The 24,066-nt window shown below is 37.9% G+C and overlaps 1 protein-coding gene across 1 annotated transcript in view; it reads right to left on the bottom strand.

Moving 5' to 3' along the window:
* Positions 1-324: 324 nt before the first annotated feature.
* BubR1 (Bub1-related kinase) overlaps positions 325-24,066 on the bottom strand; it is a 162,439-nt gene continuing 138,697 nt past the window's right edge. The window contains exons 4-7 of the mRNA XM_067781426.1: positions 11,072-12,699; positions 6,296-6,410; positions 1,124-1,371; positions 325-1,058 (exon numbers count right to left, since the gene is read on the bottom strand). Of these exons, the coding sequence (XP_067637527.1) occupies positions 611-1,058; positions 1,124-1,371; positions 6,296-6,410; positions 11,072-12,699 (2,439 nt within the window). The 3' untranslated portion in view covers positions 325-610. The remainder of the gene's footprint in view (positions 1,059-1,123; positions 1,372-6,295; positions 6,411-11,071; positions 12,700-24,066) is intronic.

Here is a 24,066-nt window from a genome sequence, read left to right as displayed (position 1 = left end):
AATCGTTATGTATATTTAATGGAAATGTAGGTTCTATTTCACATAGTCTAAAATGGACACGTGGTTGATAAAGCGGCCGAAACTTTCCAAAGAGAAAACATGTAAAAAAATTGATAACCAATCATGTTCTACAAGCAGCTTCAACGATAATGAAGAAAACAAATGTGTTTCGTTAACGCGCGATGTCAACCCAGTCGTCAAAATGGGTAAAATCATGTTTTCACGAATAAACTCTTGCATCCTAAGTGCCTCGATTTCCCGTGGCCCTATTAGTATCAATAGAAATATTGATATCACAGTGGAAGAAGTCATTGACCGATTTGCTCAAAAACAGAGGAAAATCAATTTGTAATTTTGCTTTTTAAAATTAATTATTACAACAACATTTTCTATAAATGGATTACTGAATAAATACAATACTATTTCCTCCCAATAACATTATTCCATACAATAAGTACTTATCATCACTTAACAAAATTTTAATTTTATATTAATAAAAGTTATGCATATCGACCAAAGTAAGCGCAGAACAACGACTGTCGGGTCTGCTAGTCTATTATAAACAAGAATCCTAGTAAATATAGTTTAAATAAAAAATAAAAAAATTTATTCAAGAATTTGTTAACGCAGAATTAAATTCTGTGACTTTTCTTAACACAAATTTTTCTTTATCCGCTATTTCTTCTTTAATGAGCGCTCGGAGATTTTGTAAATTCGGCATCGTTTCACAGTCGCGTACATTCAACAATGCCTCAAATATTGTATCCCATAATGTACGATTTATATAACGTGGTATGTGCGTTTTATGCGTCCATGTGCCGTTTGGACGTTGTGTTATATCCATAAATTTACCAAATAACAAGACATGTATAACACCAGCTAAACCATATAAATCCAATTGGTATGTCCATGAACGCCCTTCACGCATTTCAACACATTTAAATGCATTCTCATTATGAACATAATTAAATGTTTGACCAGGTTTAAATAATTTCATATCAATTGATACGCCAAAATCGATCAATTGCAGTGCATATTGCGTACTTGGATATTCTAGTCTGAAAAAGAAAAGTTAGTATTTTCCGTTTTTTTTTTCTAATAAATATAATAGCAGAAGTCTTACTTGTTCATTAAAATAAAATTATCCGCTTTGATGTCGGCATGGATTATATCGACTGCGTGTAGATGATCAATAATGCCGAGTAGCTCACAGGTTAACAACATAACAACATATTCATCAACATTTTTCGATGTATACTTTTTAATTTTGTTACAAACTGTAATAAGTGACCCGTGTACAGAGAATGGTGATATCAGAATACTGGCATTATTTCCAATGAGTGCGTAATCGATGCTCATAAAAGCGCAAACCTATGCATATAAAAGAAATGGAGTATTGGAAATATCATTGCACTATAATGTGGCGAATATTAGCATCACTATGATGTTAGTAAATAATCAAAACAACAACAAAAAAAGCATGCAGCCACACTTATGTACATGTACACATTAAAGCAAGCAGCCATACTTATGTAAAAGACAACGAAAAAATACACACATAAACAGCAGCTCAAAGTTAAGAGATTATCTCACATACACATATGTATGTCATAAGCTAAGAGCAGAAGTTGTTACTCACACATACAGCTAAATAACCAAGTATGAGAAACAACTGTTCCAGTAGGCAGGTTCATGAGAAGTCTAGACCTTAGGAGAAATTGGTGAACGGGTTTAACTGAGAGTATAAAAGCAGTGCGATGCAAGCGATAGTCAATCAGTTTGATTTAAACACGCTATCAGTGACGACGTATAATTGTGAAGTACTACTCCCAAAGTAGTCTAAATAAAGATCATTTTGCAATACTGAATATTGGAGTTATTTATTCGACAGGTCAGCGATTCGAACGTTAGCAGAAGGTGCATAGTAATCAGAAATACCCAAAATTCGTTAAAATAATAATAAGTTAGCAGATTTAGATTGAGCTTCTCTGTCAAATTGCGCTGCTCTACTTTTCCAACAATGACGGGAACTGCTTTATGAATTGTTGCTTTACATGGCAAAAAGCTTTTCATTAGTAATCGGGGTCGTGATTATTAATTTTTTTTTATTTTACTAAGTATTTTGATGCAAAGCCCCAGAGAGTTTAATGGATGCATATATAAAATTGAATATGAATGAAGCATCTTTCTCTTCAGCACAATCTGCTTACACCAAATGCAAGTCAACTGATACTGCATAGCATAGGATGGTCATAGAGAAGGCCTTGGAACATCAGCAATATGGTGTTTTTCTAGACATTGCCGTGGCTTTCAACAACGTCTCGAAACGAGCAATCATCCTATGACACCTGAAGATCACCTATATAGCGAGGTCAAAGATCTCAACATTAAAAGCATAACGAAATGCTGAACAGAGAGTTTTTGCTTGTCACAAACCGGAACATCCTATCCAACAACTGCTTTATTTATCCCCGCACTACGATGAGATCCGGCACCTGCCAATACAACCGTTTGATCCAGACACGAGCATAAGAAGTCACTAGGCCAAATCCACACAGAATCGGTAAAAGCCTTTGCCAACACGCGCCAGGTGCACACCGCCACTATCCTATTCTTGCAGAAGAAGTAAGCACACTACCAAGGGAGACACGAGGCCCAACTTCCTTCTGGATATTGCGACAGATTGAACTCTTACTTGTCCAGCATCAACCCCAACATACGTAATGTAAATATGCTCTACATGCAATATGTCCTTACATGACACTAACCATCATTTCAGTTGTAATGAAGAGGCTACGCCTCGAACACCAACTTCCCTATGGTTCTCTCCTGTTGAAACTTCTAGATTCCTTGGACTCCCGTTAGAGAACTTTGATGACCATTTGTGACTGATGGCACCCATTGAACAGGTTGTTAACACAAGGACAACAACATCGACAGTCTCAACTCGATTGAAGTACATCCGGACTTAATAAACTGGATCGACGTAATGTTAAGCTGCAGAATGATCACGCCGCAATGGAGTGAATGCTATGCCAAATTGCATGCCATTCTGCACATCCCACCTGTAGACCTCATGACCAAAAATATAGCGCTAGCAACTGCAACAAGACTTAAGGCTTCAGGGCAGCTTGAGTCCAGGCCGTATAAGCATAGCAGTATAGCGCCATTAAATATAGGGCGAAAGGACTACATGCTCCCGTGCCTGAGCTTCGAAAAAGATCTTGGGGCCACAATAGAGCCGGAGGGTTGACGACGCAAGGGTTCGGAAATAGCAGAGCATACTATAGACTTGTATACCGATGGTTCCAAATTCGGAAGGTGTTGTGTCTGCTGTTTAGTGTGGCGATTCAGATGTAAGTAGACCCATTCTGCAGTGTTTTTCAGGCGGAAATTGTAGCCGTGAAGAAAGCAGCAGAAATTCTGGAGGAAGCGTGCTTAAGCTGCAGTCACGTCAATATATAAAGTCAATAATCTCAAACAGTACTTCATCAAGAAGTGTAATGCAAAAATGTATTGGAGAGTCTTCTCTCAGGCCGGGCTATACATCTATACTGCGTTCCCAGTTATAAAGGAATATAAGGAAACGAAAATTATAAAACTCTAGATACCCGGGCATCGAGCAGCTCGATACTCATTCGTTGCGCAATTGTTCAAATGTTTGCTGAAAATTTTAGGCGCATAGGGCAGAACGTATGTAGTACCAGAACCTGCGTGGAGAGACTGAGTGGAGAAAAATATTAACGGTGGACCTGTATATAGATGTGCTAGTATATTGTAGCAACAAGCAGGCTCACTGTTTGTCCTTTTTCGAAAATTTAATTATGGAATCAGCCCAAAGAACAAAATAAATGTAGTTGTAGAGCACAAACAACTAGGCATTCGTCCCCTTTTATCGACAGTTCCTCTTCACCAAATAATGCGTATCCTAAACAAAACATCCTATACATGAACGTGGTTTTTGAAATGATAATATCGCTGATTGATAGACGCCGTATGTTGTTGTTGTTGTAGCGATAAGGACACTCCCCGAAGGCCTTGGGGAGTGTTATCGATGTTGATGGTCATTTGCCGGATGCAGATCCGGTACGTCCCGGTACCAAGCCCGGCCACCTGGGGAACGATTTGGTATGACATGTGACCTTCTAGGCCATCCCGTCCTCCCACATCCTACATCCGTGAGGAGTTCAGGATCGCCAGAGCCTCGGCTGTTAATGAAGCAGATTCGCCGTATACTTGCGGCTTTTTTAGCCTGCATAAGTGCAAGGCGAATCTGTACAAGGTGATGGCAAAGCGAACCAATTCGCCGTGCAAAATAATGTCAAGTGAAAAGAAACTGTTCGTTGATATCGATTAACTGACATATTGTTGTACAAGGCGTTGTATGGAAAATAATCAAGAAGAAGTTACGTAATGCCAAAGTAAAGGCGAGAGCACTTGATACATTCAAATAACATGTTGCCAGATGTAATTTGTAAGAGAACTTATAAGAATCTGTTTAGTTTTTCAAAGTTTTATATATTCTTTTGCAAAATTAAAAATGGAAGGTTTCTGAACGAGCTCTGATTTTACCGGGATCGTGGAGATTGGTACAACGCGATCGTTCTGTGCTATAAGATTTATGGCATGGCACGCACTCTTTTATCCACTAACTGAACCGTCTATTGCCAATATCTTGGTGCCATTATTTCCCAGGCGAGTTCTTAAACGAAACAGGCAAAGCCTGATAGCCAACCTTGGTAGGAATTGGGGGTCTGGAATGTGGCTTTTTCATTTCAACCACCAAATGCTTTCATCAGCATAGAAATATTTCCATATTCATATTCGAATACAAACGATAACCAATGTGCTTTCGTTTGTATTTGACATATTTATTCTCTGTGTTGCGGACGATTCGTTTCAGATAATTTTCAATCTTTACGTTAATGTCACGTAAGAGTCAGCTGTTTTCTTCTTGTAGCGTGATCCGTGAGCGAGGGCCTTTTTTGATTACTTTTGATTTTTTTTTCAATAATTTGAAAAAATCGTGATTTTTTTTCTAATGGTAAACAATTAGTAATTGTTTTTTTTCGGAAAAAAATTGAAATAATTATTGGCCATTATAATAGGCATCTAATTAATTTATTACTAATATGTTTGTATTGCAACTAATGCCCCTATTACGGTTTACAACTCAACGCTCTTCTAGTTGAAATTTTGCCATTTGGTATTACAGATTACATGTCAACCTGTAAAAAAAAAATGGCGGTTACCGTTTACAACTTTGTGTTGATGTAGTTGTCAAAGATATCAAAATCTGGCAACTGATTACTAACAGTTGTCTCAGAAAATTTTGAAGTTGTTTGGAAAAATTATTATAAAAAAATGGAAAGCGTGTAAACCTTTTAAAACTAATTTAAACAAATTTTATAATAGACAATTTTATACACGTTTATTGAAAAAACAATGTTTTAACGAAGGATTACTTTGAAAAACTTATAGACCTTATGGAGCGACATCCCGATGATGGCCGAAGCAACCCGCAGTTCGGATGCAGCCAAAATAAGTGAAATTATGCGATCATGAGTCCCATCGATACTACCAACTACTCCTGGGAATCCTGTTTTAGAGTAAAATGCGATTTTTGAAGCGCTTTGCCCCTTTGCAGTTATTTGGGTTTCAATCCACTTCGCACAAATATGCTCCTAAATAATATCTAAAACGTCTATAAAAACTGTGATGTTTTCCAGACCAACACTTAAATCATTTCCACAGCATTTTTGATAGCTGCCGTCAGCAAGGAAACATAGTGCACCGCATAATTTTAAAATAGGGGACAGCCGCCCCAAGAATGCGTTTGCGGTGATGGTTCTTCAGTTTGTTTAGTAAGAAACAAAATGGTTCCTTACTTAACCGAAATAACTTCATTAGAAGTTCATAATTTGCCACTAAAACGTTTTCTTACATGGTGCTTGGTAGTTCCAAGGGATTGGAGTGATCACGCGAATTTTTTCCTATTCGCGACATGTCAATTTTGTCACCAAAATTTTCGTCGTTATAACATAAATTGAATATTATTTAAATGATATCCATTTTGCTATTAATAAAAAAAATCACTTGCAAATGCTTAAATTTTAGCCACAAATTGATCAGCTATTCATATATCTCTCAAATAATCACTCTTTTAGGTTGGCAACATCAATTCAACTTCAATTGAAATAAGTTGTAACTCGTAATAACAAACAAGAGTTGAGTTGTTTTGATTACAACACAACTAAGTTGAGTTGTAAACCGTATTAGGGGCATAACTACTCACCAAATCATCCGATTTCAAACGGCTATGCACCTCCAAGCAAATATAATATTCCCAAAAATTAGGTGGACGCTCTTGTTTCAGTGCACATTTCTTTCCAGTCATAGTATTTAAACCACTGCAATGATATGACAAAGTAAATGGTTAGAAAAATATCATGATGAAATGAATATTCAGATGATATGATTATTACAGGGTTATCTATCATGCATAACTGCCTTGTAACAGTGACAGAGTAATCAAATACTTTAAGTCCGGGAAGCCAGTTCACATTGCACGTCATTGCGCCCTCGACCCTAACCCTAATTTTAAATTTTTGGCTTGCAAAATTTTTTATTTTCGTCCTTTAAATGTGGGCGGTGCCATGCACATTTTCCAAAACTTTACCAAGTTTCTGTTTCTCACACATGAAGTTCCATCAATTTATTGGTCTTTGGTAATGAATTATCACATTTTTCGAAATTTTGACATCGATTTTTTTTGGAATTTTGTTCTCGGAGATTTTTTGTATTCCCGCGGAAAAATTCCTCCAATTCTTTCCTCCTAGGGAGAACGACAACTGGGGAATAGGGATTTCGAATTTTCGAATGTTCAGGATAAGAGGAAAGGGAGAAGTGAAAAAACTCACAAGGATTTTTTTTTTAGAATACGAGGAATGGTAGAAGGAAAAAACTCGCAAGGAATCTTTGTTTAGAATTGGGCTGGATATCTTTGACGGTTTAAGATTTATGGCTAAGAGGACTCTCAAATTTTCTTCTTCTAAACGTAGGAGGTGCCACGCTCATTTTCAAACATGCTTCCAAACTATTATTTCTTTTCATAAGGTCAATCCAGATCCGTGGATCATCAGTTTGTCGATCTTTGGTAACGAATTATTAAATTTTTTCGATTTATCGAAATTTTCGAAGTCGAAAAAGTGGGCATGGTTATGGATCTAATTTCTTACAAGATATATCAACTTTTATGCAAGTTATGGTGTAAACGAACGGACGTACGCAGATAGGTTAGGTTAGGTTGAACTGGCCGGTCCATGAGGACCTCACATAGACTGAATAAGTCCGTAGTATTACCAGAAGTTTGTTTTAGCGACCAAACTGAAAACCCCTATCAAAAACCAGGACCTATATTATAAAATAACTCCGTCCTCTTGGCAAATACTAGAAGCTTCCCATATGCCCTGGGACCCAAAATAGATGTATGCTTCTCCCTGTCCCGATTCTCTCCGGGGACTGCTTACACTCTAACACGCATTTAGATGCTGTGGTATGCGAGATTGTTGCCTTAATTGCTGCTTGACTGTCAATATAAAAGGTAACACGATTGCAGCTTGGGCTATTTTCTTCCAGGGTTTCTACCGCTTTGGTTACGGCTACTATTTCCGCTTGGAAAACGTTACAGTAATCCGGCAGCCTGTAGGACCTGTTTATTTCCAGATCAGCACAGTATACCGCAGACCCTACTCTTTCCACTACTTTGGAACCGTCTGTGTACACATGTATCGCCTCGTCCGCCATTTGAGCACCCTTGCGCCAACCGTCCACCTCTATTTTGGCCTTAAGATCGCCCTCGAAGCGCAGATAGGGAATCAGGTAGTCTGTTCGTTTTGTGATTGATGACGCTATATGCTCAAGCTGCCCCGAGGCACCGAGCCTGGTTGCAGTTGTTAACGCTATGTTCTTTGCTACCAGGTCTACAGGTGGAATGTGCAAAATTGCATACAGTGCAGCTGGCGGGGTTGTTTTCAGGGCTCCCGCAATGCTAAGCATTGATAGTCTGCATACCCCCTCTAATTTTTTGAGGTAGGTTGCTTTTTGTGTGGCTTTCCACCAAACAGAACTCCTTAGTATATGATAGGGCTTACAATCGCTGTAAAAACCCAATGATAAAGAGAGGGCGATAAGCCCCACGTACACCCCAGCATTCTTTTACATGCATAAAGTGCCGTTGAAGCCTTCTTCACCCACTACTTCACGTTGAGCTTCCATGACAGCTTACTGTCTAAGATGATTCCTAGATACTTTGAGCAAGGTTTCTCCTGTAGGGTCACCCATCCTAACTTAGGCCTGATCTAGTTTGGGAACTTATACGGACGGAGATAGCTAAATACAAATTTTTTGCTTTGGGTATAAGTATTTAAATTGCTGGACTTTTTTATACAAATTAGGATATTCAAATCTGCTGTATTTTATGAATTCATACAGAGGTCTAGCATGATTCAATCACAAGAGGTTTGCTCGACAGACACATTTTTTGACAATTGCAGCCATTTTGCTCCCAAATCGAATTAAAAACCATTAACTGTGTTGTTTCTTTGCGAATTTTCGAAAAATATTAGTAGTAGAAATAGGAAGCGATCAGTTTACGAATACCCGATAAGTACTTAACTGCATAATTCCTTAGAACATTTATTTTAATTTTATGATGAATTTATTAACTATGACACGATCTATTAGTGTGGCTGAACATAGGTTTTATGAAAAGTACGGACACCAAGGAATCGTGCACTTTCGATTCACGTAAAAATGTCATTAGTAAATAATGGAGATGCCATAACGAAATGTACTCATTGGGCATGTTAACTTATTTAGGTAAAAGTCTAGAACAGGAGTCTACTGCTAATACGCGTCAAAAAATATCGAGAGAGGTGACCCCGACAACAATAATCCTAAGGCGGAAAAGAAAAATTGTATTTCTGTCCGGAGATATTTGCAGTTGAAATCGGCAATTTTTATGTGGTTGTTGGAATGTTTTTGTGCACTGTAAAAGATATAAAGGGATTTTGCACGCATTTAATTTTGATCCCACCTCATTGGTGGACCGGTCAAGGTAATTTTTTATATGCTCGGCTGAAGGCCGCCAACGCAACACGGGGTCAATTTTCAGTTTTTCGTCAATGTATTTTGAACGAGCTAAAACTTTTATTTCCGCCTTCGAATTATTGTTATCGAGGTCAATACGCGTATTTTGACACTTCTCTGGATATTTTTGCGCGCGTATTAAAAATCGACCTTCTGTTCTATTAATTCCGTATGTTCGGAACATTCATCTCCATTTAAGAATTTTGAGAATCGGTTATATTTGGAATATTATGCATATTCGGACCTCGTGTGGTAGTATCAAATGATCGTATTCCGAATATTCTAAATTAACGGTTTATACGGAACGTTTCCATGAATACGTAACGGAAAAGAGCTTTCGGAAATTTCAGAATAAAAAGGTGAATACTCCCTGTGTAGCAGGACCGCGCAGAAGCTTAATTCTTCTGTCAAAGTCAAGGCCGGAGTATAAAGTTCTAAGACAATAAGCCATTTTCTTTTATTTTTGTGTTTGTCAGTTCATTGCGGCTGCTGAGTAGCGTATCACTCCATGTCGGCTGCCTGTTCAAAATCATGCTATTTCAAAATATATTTTTAAAAATACTGCACGATTTTGAACAGGCAGCCGACATGGGGTGATACGCTACTCAGCAGCCGCAATGAACTGACAAACACAAAAATAAAAGAAAATGGCTTACTGTCTTAGAACTTTATACTCCGGCCTTAACTTTTCCAGAAGAGTTAAGCTTTTCTGCGGTCCTGCTCCTCCAAATATAAAACGATTCCGAACATACGGAATTAATAGAACAGAAGGTCGACTTTTAATACGCGCCCAAAAATATCCAGAGAAGTGTCAAAAGACGCGTACTGACCTCGATAACAATAATTCGAAGGCGGAAATAAAAATTTTAGCTCATTCAAAAGGTATTGACGAAAAACCGAAATATGACCCCGGGTTGCGTTGGCGGCCTTCAGCCGAGCTTATAAATAATTACCTTGGCCGGTCCACCAATGAGGTGGGAGGAAAATTAAATGCGTGCAAAATCCCTTTGTACACAACATTTTTTTCAGTGCACAAAAACATTACAACAACCACATGAAAACTGCCAACTTCAACTGCAAATATCTCCGGACAGAGATACAATTTTTCTTTTCCGCCTTCGGATTATTGTCGAGGTCACCTCTATCGATATTTTTGGACGCTTACTAGCAGTATACTCATATTCTGGATTTTTACCTGAATAAGTTAAGATGCCCAATGAGTACATTTCGTTATGGCATCTCCATTATTTACTAATGACATTTTTACGTTAATCGATTTAATAGTCGAGGTTTTGACGTTGAACGATGAATTTTGAATTGGTTTAGTTTTTAGTATATTCAAAGGTTTTCAAAAGTGCACTTTCCATAAAATTACCTATGTTCAATGTTCAGCCATACTTATAGATCAAGGCATAGTTAATAAAATCACTATAAAATAAAAAAATGTTCTAAGGAATTATGCGATTGAGTACTTATCGGGTATTTGTAAACTGATTGCTACTTCCTATTTCTACTACTAATATTTTTCGAAAATTCGCAAAGAAACAACATATTTAACAGATGTGAATTCGATTTGGGAGCAAAATGGCTCCAATTGTCAAAAAATGTGTCTGTCGAGCAAACCTCTTGTGATTGAATCATGGAGTAGCCCAAGTCGACTTAAGCTATCAATATTATTTAAACAATTTTCAAAATTTAGTTATTTGATCGAAAACAATTTTTGATTCACAATAGCTTTGAAATGGTGAATCAGATCAGTGACATACATTCATATGTTAACAATGGACAACACGCTGTTGTTAGATTAGTTTGAGTGAAAATAATTTTCGACCCGTGATCATATATCACGATAAGAATCCAAAGATTTTTTTGTTTCGAATTGAGCTACTTCAACTTTAAAAATAAGGATATATGTGTATACCAATAAACAGCACCATAAGCTCCTTCGCCCACCAATTTAATAACTTCAAATTGAATATCGTTAATTTTGAATTTAGCCGTAGCATGTAAGCGCGAAACATGTCCAACCATCATGCAATTTGGTAATTCCTTAATATAATGACTAAAGTAAATTTGTTCTAGGAATGCAGTTTGTAGATCGCCATTAAAAGGATTAACATTTGTATCAACATTTACATTATCGATAACTTGATTTGTTGCATTCATATCTACATCACGATGTACGTATACATTTTGTGAAGGCGTTTTTGGGGACGGTGAGCTTTCATTCCATACATGTTGTTGTATTTTTGGCGTTTTAGGTGTATGCTTAAAATATATGCTCATTTCTGCATCATCATCATCATCATCATCAGTAACAGCAGCACCAACCGTTGTGGGTTGATCATTTAACGATATCTCTATGATTGCACGTGTCTTATTTGGTTGTTTAATATTGCTACCCAAAAATTGTGGAATTTTACTTTCATTGCCTTGTTTTATTTTTGGCACAGCGCCTTTTGAAGTGTTTGGCAATAAAGTAGAATTTTTAATCATGCTTATATTCGTAGCGAACATTGCTGTTTCCGCATTCAACTCAAATGACTTTTCGGCGGAGAAACGATTTGTGGTTGCTGATTGTGGTTGTTTGGCAGCTTGCCCACTTATCTTACACTTATCTAGAAAAAGTAATTTTGAGGATTTTGGAACGGTGTTGATTTCATTGAATTGGCACATATTTAATGGTACTTCCGGGTCTCGAAATTCACTACTTTTTGATTGGTTCAAAAAAGTTAAACTGGATGTACTCTTTTTCGTACTCATTGGATCAAAACCAGCAAAGTCTTTCATATAGGAGTTTAGAAAAAGTAATGGTTTTGTTGGTGTTGGATTAACCGTTAACTTTTGAAAATTATCACCTGGCTGTTTCGTTTTACATTCAATTGGTTGTGTTGGTGGTGGTGGCGCTTCCAAAGTCAATGAGCAATCTTTCAAATATGAATCGGTAATTTGCATTGGTGGATTTATTTTACTCGAGATTGATCTATTTGAAAGCCAATTATTAGTGTTTGCTATTGGTTGAGATTCTGGTACAAATGAGAAATCTTTTAAATATGAGTTGCCTAAATCTGATTTATCATTCATATGCAACTTTGCTTGTAACGTATCTGGCATCGAGCTGGTTGTAATTATGGGTGGTGTAATTGTTACTGTAGAATCAGATTTGTTTGTGTTTAATTTACTTTGACTGAGCGTTGATTGCGTTGATACAGCTTCGGTTCTTTTGACTAACTCATTCTGGGCTTGAGTTCCTAGTGCGGCAACAATGCTTGACTTTTCAGATTTCGAATCATTGATTTGGATGCTTGCCTTTTTTGTAAATGGTGGTTGGGTTTCCTCAATAAAAGAAAAATCAGGCACAAATGAATCGCGCGCAATTACTTTGTGTACAATTGGCACTGAGGGCGCAATTGGTTTTTGTATATCAATAGGCTTAGACTGGGATAATGGTAAATTGCCATCTTTCGTAGTAATTTTATCAACTTCATCCTCAAAAAGTGCGGCTTCCTTTGAATTCACTATAGCGTTTTTTGTAAATGCGGTTATATCCTAAAGAATAAATAAAAAGATCATGTTAATAAATGCATCTCATTGTTTTCTTTTTTTAATTATACAGCTATGTTGTTGTTTTCGAATTCGAAAAGTGTTCTCACCTAGCATGTTAATTCGTCAGTGCACATATAGAAAAATATCAACAAACAAGTTAACGAGTGATATTAATTTCTATGTGCGAAATGTTGGTAAGACAAAAACATGCTCGAAAATTTTGTATGAAATTGTTGTTTTAACAGCAAACCAATCTTACTGATTTTGCTATTTGTCATTTCAACAGCGAACAACTGTCAATATTATGCAATTGTATCAGCTAATTTTAATGAGAAATTTACGCTCATGGCGCTCGATACACTATGGTGCTACAGAAATCTCTGCCATATCAACTGTCACTGTTAATCTAACGTTGACGCAAATCTGCTATTTTAACAGTTTTCATTGGTATTCTTAGGGCGGCACTAATAGTTGTAAGATAACAGAGCACAGCTAAGCGGACGCCGTGGTGTGATGGTACACCTATCACACCGAAAGTCTTGGGTTCAAGGCTTGGAAAAAGCAACATCAAAATCTTTAGAGAAACGTTTTTTCAATTAGAAAAAATTTCAAGCCGCATAAAATTTTTTTAACAGTGCTATTTGCGATGTGCAAACATTTACAGAAATATCGGTTGAATCACTGAAAGAAAAACACTGGTAAAATCAACCGAAATACGGGTCAATTCAACCGAAATTTCTGTCAATTTTTATCCGTCGCAACAAAATGTTGAATCAACTGCGCACAAATCGTTGATTCGTAATTGACCGTTTTAGTAGTCAAATAAACAAAACAAGTTGTTTCATTATACTTTATACATAGTTTTGTTAAATTAACAATTATTATTGTCGCTCTAAGAATACCAATCGAAACTGTTAATATCTGTTATTTTGAAATTACCAGTGCAAACTGTTAGATTAACAGATTTTATCTAAAGATGAGACTAACAGCGAAAGCCGTAGAAATGACAGAAATTTTTGTTTTTTCTAGATTAAAAGCGTAAACTTTTACATCAACAGAGTTTTTTGTTAATATTCCATTAATACCTGTGAAAAAAAAAAGCCGAATAAATATATATTTAAACTTACGTAGTTTTTTTTTTATTTGTATAAAGTACATTTCATTTCTAATGACTTTATTGCTATATTTAGTAATATGAATTAAAATAATAACTAACATCTGAATTCAAATAAACAAAACTTGTTCCGAATTGCCATCGACAGCTTTGTACGAAAGTATGTTGCCATATATATACGTAAATATGTGAATACATAAATACGCATGCTTGCTACATATATATTCACACACACGCGTTAGTACGTGCTCTAGCGGAAATAACGTCAATCCACCGTTTGTTAAACTACATTGGCGTCGGTTTCAAGAACTTTATTTCAACCTTTTCTTCAAACATTTTCACCATATTGTTATATTATAATTACATTTACATATATTTGTGTACGCACATTTGATATAAAATGTTTTCATTCTTTGAATTTAAAACAGAAATCGGACAAATAAGTACATACTTACATATGTATGTATGTACTTACTAACCGAACTTCAATTGGGCGTACATCAAATATGCTGGCACACATTAAACATTATACACTTTATTACTTCGTTTTATTGAACGCACTTTCACCAAATTTTATATTTTATAATTTATTTAATTTATAGTTTTGAAGTAGTCACAAAACTGATTCTCACTTCTTTCAGTTGCAGCTCATTCTCAATTTCTTTTCTCGCGTGTAGAGTGGCCACACTTGATTGTTTCGAACAAAACTTGTAGTATAAATGTTTGACATAACATTTTAAATAGAGAACTTGTAAGTTATAGAAAATTAAAGAATCAAATCGCGGGAAGGTAATTCACCACTAGAGTAACTTTACATGTAATTCGACAAGTTTAATTCTCGTAACACTTTATTTTGAAATGATTTCTTTTTGCTGTCGGAAACATCTACATTAAAAATTATGTTTTTTGTTATCGTATTAGATTTGTTCACGTGAGTGAAAAATCGTACAAACTTGGACACAATGTTACTAACTTTGGAAAAATCCTGGTCGTCCAAACAAAACTTTTGCAACAAGAGGGCGCAATTTTGCATTTCGCTTGGAGGAGAAGTCAAATTGTACCCGATAAATCGGTATCCCGGTATCGCATTTTTTGCAGTTTATGCACAGTAGGTAAATTCAAAAAAGGGTTTTTCGTTTTGTATTGATAACTGAAAAACTAGGTTTTTGTTGTTTTCCCAATTTGTGTGTTTTTTCGATTTGGTGGTTTTCTTGTTTTGGTGTATTTGTTTTTAACAAGTGGCACCATCGTCATAAGTACAAAGTAGAGAGCGCAGTGAGCGTAAAATTCTCTTTGAAATTTGCACATGTATTGACTGTTGTTCGCTGTTGAAATGACCAGTGATAAAAATCAGTTAGATTGATTAGGAATCTGTCAATTTTAAAAAATTTTGTTAACTTAAGAGCGACAATTTCTCTTCTGTTGAAATTACTAAACTAATTTGTTCGCTTGACAAAGAAATCGGCCGAATTAACCATAATTCGATCAATTTCACTGAATCTCCGTTCAACCAAGAGCAACAGAACCGATTTGTTGATTTTTCTAGCACCATTTCTTTCAGTGATTGACCCATTTGGTTAGGTTAGGCTGAACTGACTGGTCCGCGTGGAGCTCACATAAGACTGAATGATTCCGTAGTGTTACCAGAAGCTTGCTCAACGACCAAACTGAAAAACCGTCAGAAACCAGGACCTATGTTTTAAAAAACTCCTTCCTCTTGGCAATTACAAGAAGAATTTCTACGACTTATACCACTTGCTGCTTTTAGATCTGACATCTGCACCACTTCTTATAGCTGCAGTCTTAGCCTTGCAAGCGCGTGGCACGAGCACAAGACGTGTTCGATCGTGTCCTCCTCTAACACGCACTTGCTACATCTGCTCTTACTGCAAGGTTTAATTTAAAAGCATGTGATGCCAGAAGGCAGTGTCCAGTCAGAACACGCATCATGAGTTTACAGTCCCATCTTTTCAATGATACGGGTAACTTTGTTAATCTATGGTTGTTAGATCTCACATGACCTTCGACGCTTTGCAGCCCCGCACTTGGTTCCGCGCCTTTCCTGCTTGGTCGATTATGTGCAGCTCTCACCTTCTTCTAATCTCGCCCAATATGATTGGAACGTCCACGTTACGAGCCTCGGCCGATGCGCCCTGTTTAGCTAGCTCATCCGCTTTTTCATTTCTATCTATTCCTACATTACCAGGGACCCAATATAGAAGTATATTTCTCCCTATCCCGATTCTTTCCAGGGATTGCTTACACTCTAACACACTTTTGTTGTGCTAGTTCTTCTTTACTGTCAGTATAAAAATTGACGCAGCTGCAGTTTCCTGCAGTGTTTCTAATACTTAAGTCACTGCTACTACTTCCGCCTGAAAAAGACTAGTGATCTGGCACCTTGCTGGATTTGTTTATTTATTTCAATCCTATACTTTAGAACCATCGGTATACACGTGTATTGCCTCGTCTGCCATTTGAGCGCCTTTCCACCCCCATGGTGGCTCTAAGAGACCCATAGAAGCGCAGGTAGGGAACTAGGTAGTCTGTTCGTCTAATATTTGGTGACGATATACTACTATGGCCGTATGATATGCGCTCTAGCTGCCCCGAGGCATTGAGTCTTGTTGCAGTTATTAACCCTTTGTTCATCGCCACCAGGTCGGCCGGAAAGAAGCTGATTGCTACTTTTTTAATATGATTTAACACTTCAACTTCCGGCGCAGTACGATTTTGACATTAGCTCGTCGATTTAAAAAAACAAAGTAGATTGACTTTTTTATGTTTTTAGAGGTTTACGCCTATCACTTTATCGGCGCCGGCTCACTATAAATAACTTGATTTTCTTACTTAGAAAAATTGTATATGGGAAAGGTTTTGTTTATACTTATGTATTTAAGGAAATCGACGTTTTGGCCATTTTGGAAAGATCCAGGGTCTTTTCCTCAAACTCTCGCGGATCGTTCAAAAATGTTCAGGAGTAGCTCCTTACGGAGGGACTGTTCTTCATTCTCTTACTCCAGGGAGTCTTCGAACCTAAACCCGGTCTGAGTGAATGGTACTGCTGCGTCTGACGAAAAAAATAGAAATACTTAAAACGGTCACACTTTCGTCTGTAACTATGTGTCGTGCAAAGCATATTTTCACCTAAGGAGATGGTCTGGCCTAACTCCTAATACTCATTGTCGACACGATTTCTTTAAATCATTAGTGGCTCCTTGTTGTTCAAGCCCAAAGGCGACTTACGGCCGCTATTAATGACCTATAAAAGTCTTGATTCTCGTGGCATAGTTTTAATTATTAGCATTAATGCTGGCCTATTCTTGATCGCGCCAAAAGGCGTCTCCAGTTTTTTTGGCTGTTTTTAAGAGCTACAATTTCCTAAGTTCGAACACTAGCAATTCCGACCACCGGTCGCTACCGCGCCTCCTGGCCCAAATACCGTATGCCAGCACAGAACCTATAGGACTGCAACATCGAATTCATACCTTTGTCGGCGTCACTTTATAGAAGATCTAGGTTGAGCTACGAAGGTTTCCTGGTGGACGTTTTTGTCGCTCCATGCTGCCGCGCTACATAGCCCACAAGAGACTATTCGAATCACCATTAAGGAGTAACTTTTCGGCCAAGGATGCCGCCCTCGAAATCATAAGCTGTATAAGTAGAAATCATTGCGTAACTCATGGATGAAAATCGCATTTTCCTCGGCGACTCAACATAATTTCAATATACAAGTGGGAGCTGTACTATGGTAAAACTGCATAGGGTCCGAATTTATAAAAAAAGTAAAAAAACGATATTTTGAAGTAAAATATGACAAATTTATAGTTGAAAGATGTTAATGGTTTTATATTCAGTTCAAAATGTTTTTCGCGGCCTTATGATATAAGCCTTCATTATGGTTGACAGCGTAACTTCAGTTTCCCAACTAGTTGGAGCCAGTCATTTATTCTACTGTCTTGGAAAAGCTTTGGCTTTACCACTTTGAGTACTCTTAGGAAGGTCAGAGCCTCACCTGGTAAATATATGTGCCAACATATTCACATTTGTAACAGGATCCGTAACGTGTAGGTGGTATTTAAACTTGGTTTGGATAGGTGAACGTCGTAGTGTGGTGGTAGCGTGCTCCGCCTACCACACCAAAAGTCCAGGGTTCAATTCTCGGGTGAAGCAACAATAAAAATTGTGAAACAAGTATTTTCAGTTAGAAAAAAGGTTTTCTAAGCGGAGTGGCCCTCGGCAGTGATTTGTCAAACACTCCGAGTGTATTTCTTCTATGAAAAGATTCCCAGCGAAAACTAATCTGCCTTGCAGAAGCCGTTCGGAGTCGGCGTGAGACAGGTAGGCCCCTCTCTCCAATTTGTAGAAAAAATTTAAAGGAGCGCGACGCAAATTGGAAGAGAAGCCCGGCATAAACTCTCGTCGGAGGTTATTGCGGCTTATATTTTTATTTTGTAAACACTGCTTTACCTAAGTCGTGCCCAGTAGGGTAGGCCTAAATGCAACCTTGCCACAGTCAGTACGTTCAACCGCTGTCAACCATATATGTTTTAAGAACTGCAGCTAACATAAGATATATCCTGACTACACTTTGAAAAAGACGCAACGCGTCGTATTGAAATTAAATTAAATCGATTACCATCCAAATATACTTTACAGTCTTTACATCTCAGAAGTGAGATTCGATTTATTTACACGCCCGCTTCAATAATCCGGAATTTTTTTTCTCGATTTCCAAAGAAAAGCATAAGAAAAATATAAAAATGTCTCAAAGAGCAGAAACATGCGGTGAAATGCTGGCTGAGCTACTGAAGGTGGGTGTTGAGCCCCCAGATAGTGCTACCATATCGCAAATTCGCAATTTGTATGAAAACATTTGTGGCAATCACAAGCAAATACAGGTCAAACTGAGAGTTCTTCGGAAAAGCCTCGTTTCAAGCAATATACTGTACACTACAAAAATCTACCACAACACTCACCAATGTGCCGGCCGAAACCATCAATAATATGGCTAACGAGGACAATATCATCACGAATGATAAACCTGATGCAACTATCACTGCGGAAACTCCAAATACTGCTGTCCATACCATCACCGCTGCCCATAACGACGCCACCGCTGCTAACCTTGAGGTTGATGAAACTGCTGCCAACACAACTACATTTGCAAACATTGGCTATTTGGCCGCCGCTGAAAACACTGATGCTACCTATACGTAAAACCCAATTGCTGTCAACTGTGGCTCAGGTACTTCCAATGCGAGCTCTCTGACAACGGAAGTCATATTAGCGGAAAGCGATCGCCTTAGAATGCAAAAAGAGCTGCTACTTTCGAGGAAGGAGGTGGAATCACTTCAGATTCAAGGGCAGCGAATTTCAGCTGTAGATATGACAACAATTGATGCCATGGCTGTGAAATATACCGGCGAGGATGGTTATGATGTCCATAATTGGTTTTGCGATATCGAAGACATGTTCGAGTTGATGCAAATTGATGAGCGCAATAAAATCGATTCGTATGTCGTCTTTTAGAAGGTACCGCAAAGCTTTTTGCATGTACAATTTCGACTTCTACGTACAGAGTGTTGAAGGGTGCCTTATGTGACGAGTTCGGTCGGAAGCATACCTTATTGAAGTTTACGAGCAACTGAATGGCCGAAAACGCAAACCAAATGAAAGTGCTCAGCGTTACTTCGTCGAAATGAGAGTAATCGCTAGCAAGGCGAACATACCAGAGCGCGACGTAGTGGACGCCATCATATCTGGTTTAAATGAAAGGAATTCGCTATTATCAATGCTATACCAAGCGACCACGATGAATCAGCTGAAGGTACAATACGAACGCTACGACAAACTTCGAGATAGGTCGCATTTAAACACGATTAAACAACAACAGGCTGTACCTCGTCAAGTAAATGTAGATTCTACAGAGGAAGCAATACGGTGTTTCAACTGCTGTCAGCTAGGTCATTACCAATCGAAATGTACGAAGCCAGTAAGGAAACCAGGTTCATGCTCCAAATGTGGGGAGCTTGGGCATTTCCATCAAACATGCCCCAAGAAGGAAGTGGCGGTTGCAGCTATCGATGATATAGATACAAATGAAGCAGGTTTGGTTGAGGCGGTTGATGTAAGGCAAGTGGTAAGTGTCACTGTTCTAGGTAAACAAAGCGAACGCACTGCTCATATATTTTCTCTTCTCGATTCCGGTAGTCCGAGGAGTTTTATTAAAAGGTCAATTGTACCCTTCAACATGGGCAACCAACCGAAGCCAACCAAGTACCGAGGTGTGGGTAATAAACAAATTTATACATTTGGAGAAGTTATATGTGAAGTTAAATTAAAAAGGGCAGAAAATGACTCATCGATTTTTAGTTTTGAATGATTCTGATCTCTCTATGCCCGTATTAATTGGGCGAGATCTATTAAACAAATTCCGTATATTTTTATGTAAATTTAAATCTAAAATCCAGTATTCTAAAGAAATTTTAATGAACACAAAAAATTAAATGAAATTGAACAATATAAATTGTTTTGAAAATAGTGCGCTCGATTTGTTTTGCCTTAAGAAAACTTGTAACTCATGTCCAGGAGGTCCGATTGGGGTGTTAGTGGGGTCCACCGACGGTTCCATTCAGCCAAGTGATCAAAAGGAGCAGGAAGAGGAAAGTAAATATTCAAAGGAATACACAATGCAGATATATGGGGGGGGGGGGGGGGGGGGGGGGGGGGGAAATATGTAACAAAAACGTTACTCACCCGGTAGGTACCTGTGTTGGTAACGAGGTTATTGGTGTTATGTCGCAGGGGGAATCTTCAGACAAACCAGATGTTAGCTCTGAGCTGAATGCACAGCAATCGGATGTATTAAGAAGGGTTATAGTGAGTCAATACTCAAATCCCTCAGCAGAAGTACAGATAGCACCCCTAGATTATAAAATGAAAATAAACCTAACCGATGATTGTTCTCCAAGGAGACTTTCCCATTCCGAGAAGGTCGAAGTGCATGCAATTACTGATAAATTACACTCTGAGGGCGTTATGAGGTATAGCAACTCCCCGTACGCGTCTGCCACTGTGTTGGTCAGGAAAAGGAATGGCGAGGGACGATTATGTATAGATTATAGGTTCCTGAATAAAAAGACCATTCGAGACAATTTTCTTATGCCGCTGATAGAAGATTGTTTGGAGTATTTATCGGGTAAGAAAATTTTCACAGTGTTGGACCTTAAAAGTTGGTTTCACCAGGTTCAAATGGAAAACGATTCCATTAAGTATACGTCTTTTGCGACCCCGGGAGGACAGTACGAGTACATGAAAATGCCTTTCGGCTTGAGAAATGCGCCGGCGGTGTTTCAGCGCTTTGTTTGCGAGATTTTTCGAGATCTATTACAGCCGGGGAAAATAGTTATCTTTATGGATGATATTTTGGTAACCACATCCGACTTCGAAACCCATGTAGACGTTGTAAGTTGTGTGCTAAGACGGTTATACATGCGAGGTCTTGAGTTGAGGATGGAAAAATGTAAATTTGGATATTCGGAAGTAGACTTCCTGGGATATCACGTGAACAATAAGGGCATCCGACCAAACGATATACATACATATTGAGAAAATAAAGAATTTCCCAAAGCCACGAAACTTCAAACAGCTCCAACAGTGTCTCGGTCTGTTTTCTTATTTTAGGAAATTTGTTCCGTCCTTTTCTTCAATCGCAAAGCCTTTAACTAATCTGCCCAAAAAGAATACTTCCTTTAATTTTTATGAGCTGTGTGATAAAGCCTTCGAGTCTCTCAGAAGTTGTTTAATGTCAGCTCCGGTATTGGCTATTTACAACCTCAGTAAAGACACTGAGCTAAACACTGATGCTAGTAAGATAGGATTTGGAGCTGTGCTTATGCAAAAACAAGAGGATGGAAAATTTCATCCCGTGTCATATTTTTCTAAAACAGTTTCAGAGTTAGAGTCAAAACTACACAGCTTTGAGTTAGAAACTTTAGCTATTGTTTATTCACTAGAAAGATTTAAAACCGAATTAAAGGGAATTTGTCATAGTCACTGGCAATGGATAAGAAGCAAATAAACCAACGTATTGCCAGATGGGTGTTCCATTTCGAAAACTTTAACTTTAAAATAAAGCATCGTAGTGGCTGTTCAATGGGCCATGCTTTAAGCCGATGCCATCTAGTCAGCTCTGAAGAAATAAATAATACCGACTTAAATATACAGATCACTCAAAATAGAGGTAATACGATAAAAACGTTAAGGGAAAGATTAGAGAGTGCAGCACTACGAGCTTAAAGAAGGCCTTGTTTTTAAATCCGATCCAAAGTCTCCCATCTTCAGCTATATGTACCTATAGAAATGAAAACCAATATAATCCGATTAATGCATGAAAAAATTGGGCATATGGGCGTTGACAAGACAGTATATGAGTTGAAAAAGAATTACTGGTTTCCAAAGCTTAGAAAAAAGGTCAAAAACTAGATACGAAATTGTGTTAAGTGCATAGTATTCTCATCGGCGGCCAGATCTAACCAGCATAACTTGTATAACATTCCTAGAACACCAGTTCCTTTCGATACAGTACACATAGACCACTTAGGACCACTTCCCTCAATTCGCACAGTTAGGAAACACATTTTAATAGTTGTAGACAGTTTCACGAAGTTTACTAAATTATATGCAGTAAAAAACACAAGTACGAAAGAGGTTTGCGCATCTTTGCAAAGGTACTTCGATAGCTATAGTCGACCCCGGCGTATCATAAGTGATCGGGGAACATGCTTCACGTCTAAAGAATTTTCAGAGTTTCTAATTAATAATAATGTGCAGCATGTGAAGGTTGCAGTCGCTTCGCCACAAGCGAACGGACAGGTGGAGAGGGTGAACAGAGTGTTAAAGGCAATGCTGGCGAAACTTACCGAACCAATAGGTCACTCGGATTGGATGAGCAAACTGGTTGAGGTGGAGTATGCTATTAATAATTCTGTTCACTCTTCAACCAAAAAATCACCGAGTACGTTATTGTTTGGAGTGGAACAGAGGGGTAGAATCATCGATGAACTGACAGAACACTTACAAGAAAAGGAGGGTGCAACTGAACCACCAGACTTAGGGAAAATTCGATCAAAAGCATTACAATCTATTGAAAAGTCTCAGGAAAGTTTTCAAGGTGGGGGATTACGTAGTCATGAAAAATGGGACTAATGAAAAATGTATCCCCAAGTACAAGGGTCCCTATGAAATAAGCAAAACATTGCCAAACGATCGATACGTTCTGAAGGACATAGAAAATTTCCAGGTCACGCAAATACCTTATAATGGTGTGGTTGAATCGAATCGTTTACGTAGGTGGATACACCGGAGGCCTTGTCGGATCCTCTGAGAGAGAGAATGGTGACACCGAGGAAGTGCCAAAAGATACCCGATCGAGTCGATCGGAATGTCAAGAAGGCCGAGCTGTAAACACTGCTTTACCTAAGTCGTGCCCAGTAGGGTAGGCCTAAATGCAACCTCGCCACAGTCAGTACGTTCAACCGCTGTCAGCCATATATGCTTTAGAACTGCAGCTAACTTAAGATATACTGTCAACCATATATGTTTTAAGAACTGCAGCTAACATAAGATACATATATCCTGTCTACACTTTGAAAAAGACGCAACGCGTCGTATTGAAATTAAATTAAATCGATTACCATCCAAATATACTTTTACAGTCTTTACAATTTATTTGGATAGGCTATAATCATTATGATTCACTCCAAGGGACTAATTGGGGATAGAGCAGCCAACTTTACGAAATGCCAAACCAGGTGAAAATCGAAATTAACGCTTCAGACGCTATTTTATAGTTCCGCAAATAAGCAACAGAGGTTTGAACATACATAAGTTCGAGTGGTTTTCAAACCCTTCTAATAAGTATATTTTCAACTTAATTATGTATGAGGGGATAATCATTTTAAATTTTATATTATTATGGATCTTTCTATGTTAACTGAACCGACTAAAGGATTTTGCATCACTGACTTCACTTATTCTTTTAGCTAATCGGAAATTTTTGAAAAAATCGGCAACTTATTTTGCATAACCTGCTTTTTAATGGGGAAAAATTGAAAACATTTTCGAATTGGGTCATTTTATTAACGGCCTGTTGTTGTTGTTGTAGCAGTGCTTCGCCCCACCTAATAGGTGCGACCGATCACAAATTGTCATCAATATCCTCTAACGAGAGTCCAAGGAAACTTGCTGTTTCA

Source organism: Eurosta solidaginis, chromosome 4, assembly GCF_040869045.1.
Source record: "Eurosta solidaginis isolate ZX-2024a chromosome 4, ASM4086904v1, whole genome shotgun sequence".
Taxonomy (NCBI): Eukaryota; Metazoa; Arthropoda; class Insecta; order Diptera; family Tephritidae; genus Eurosta; species Eurosta solidaginis.
Note: the sequence above shows the minus strand (reverse complement) of the source record. Positions and strands in the feature narration are given on the sequence as shown.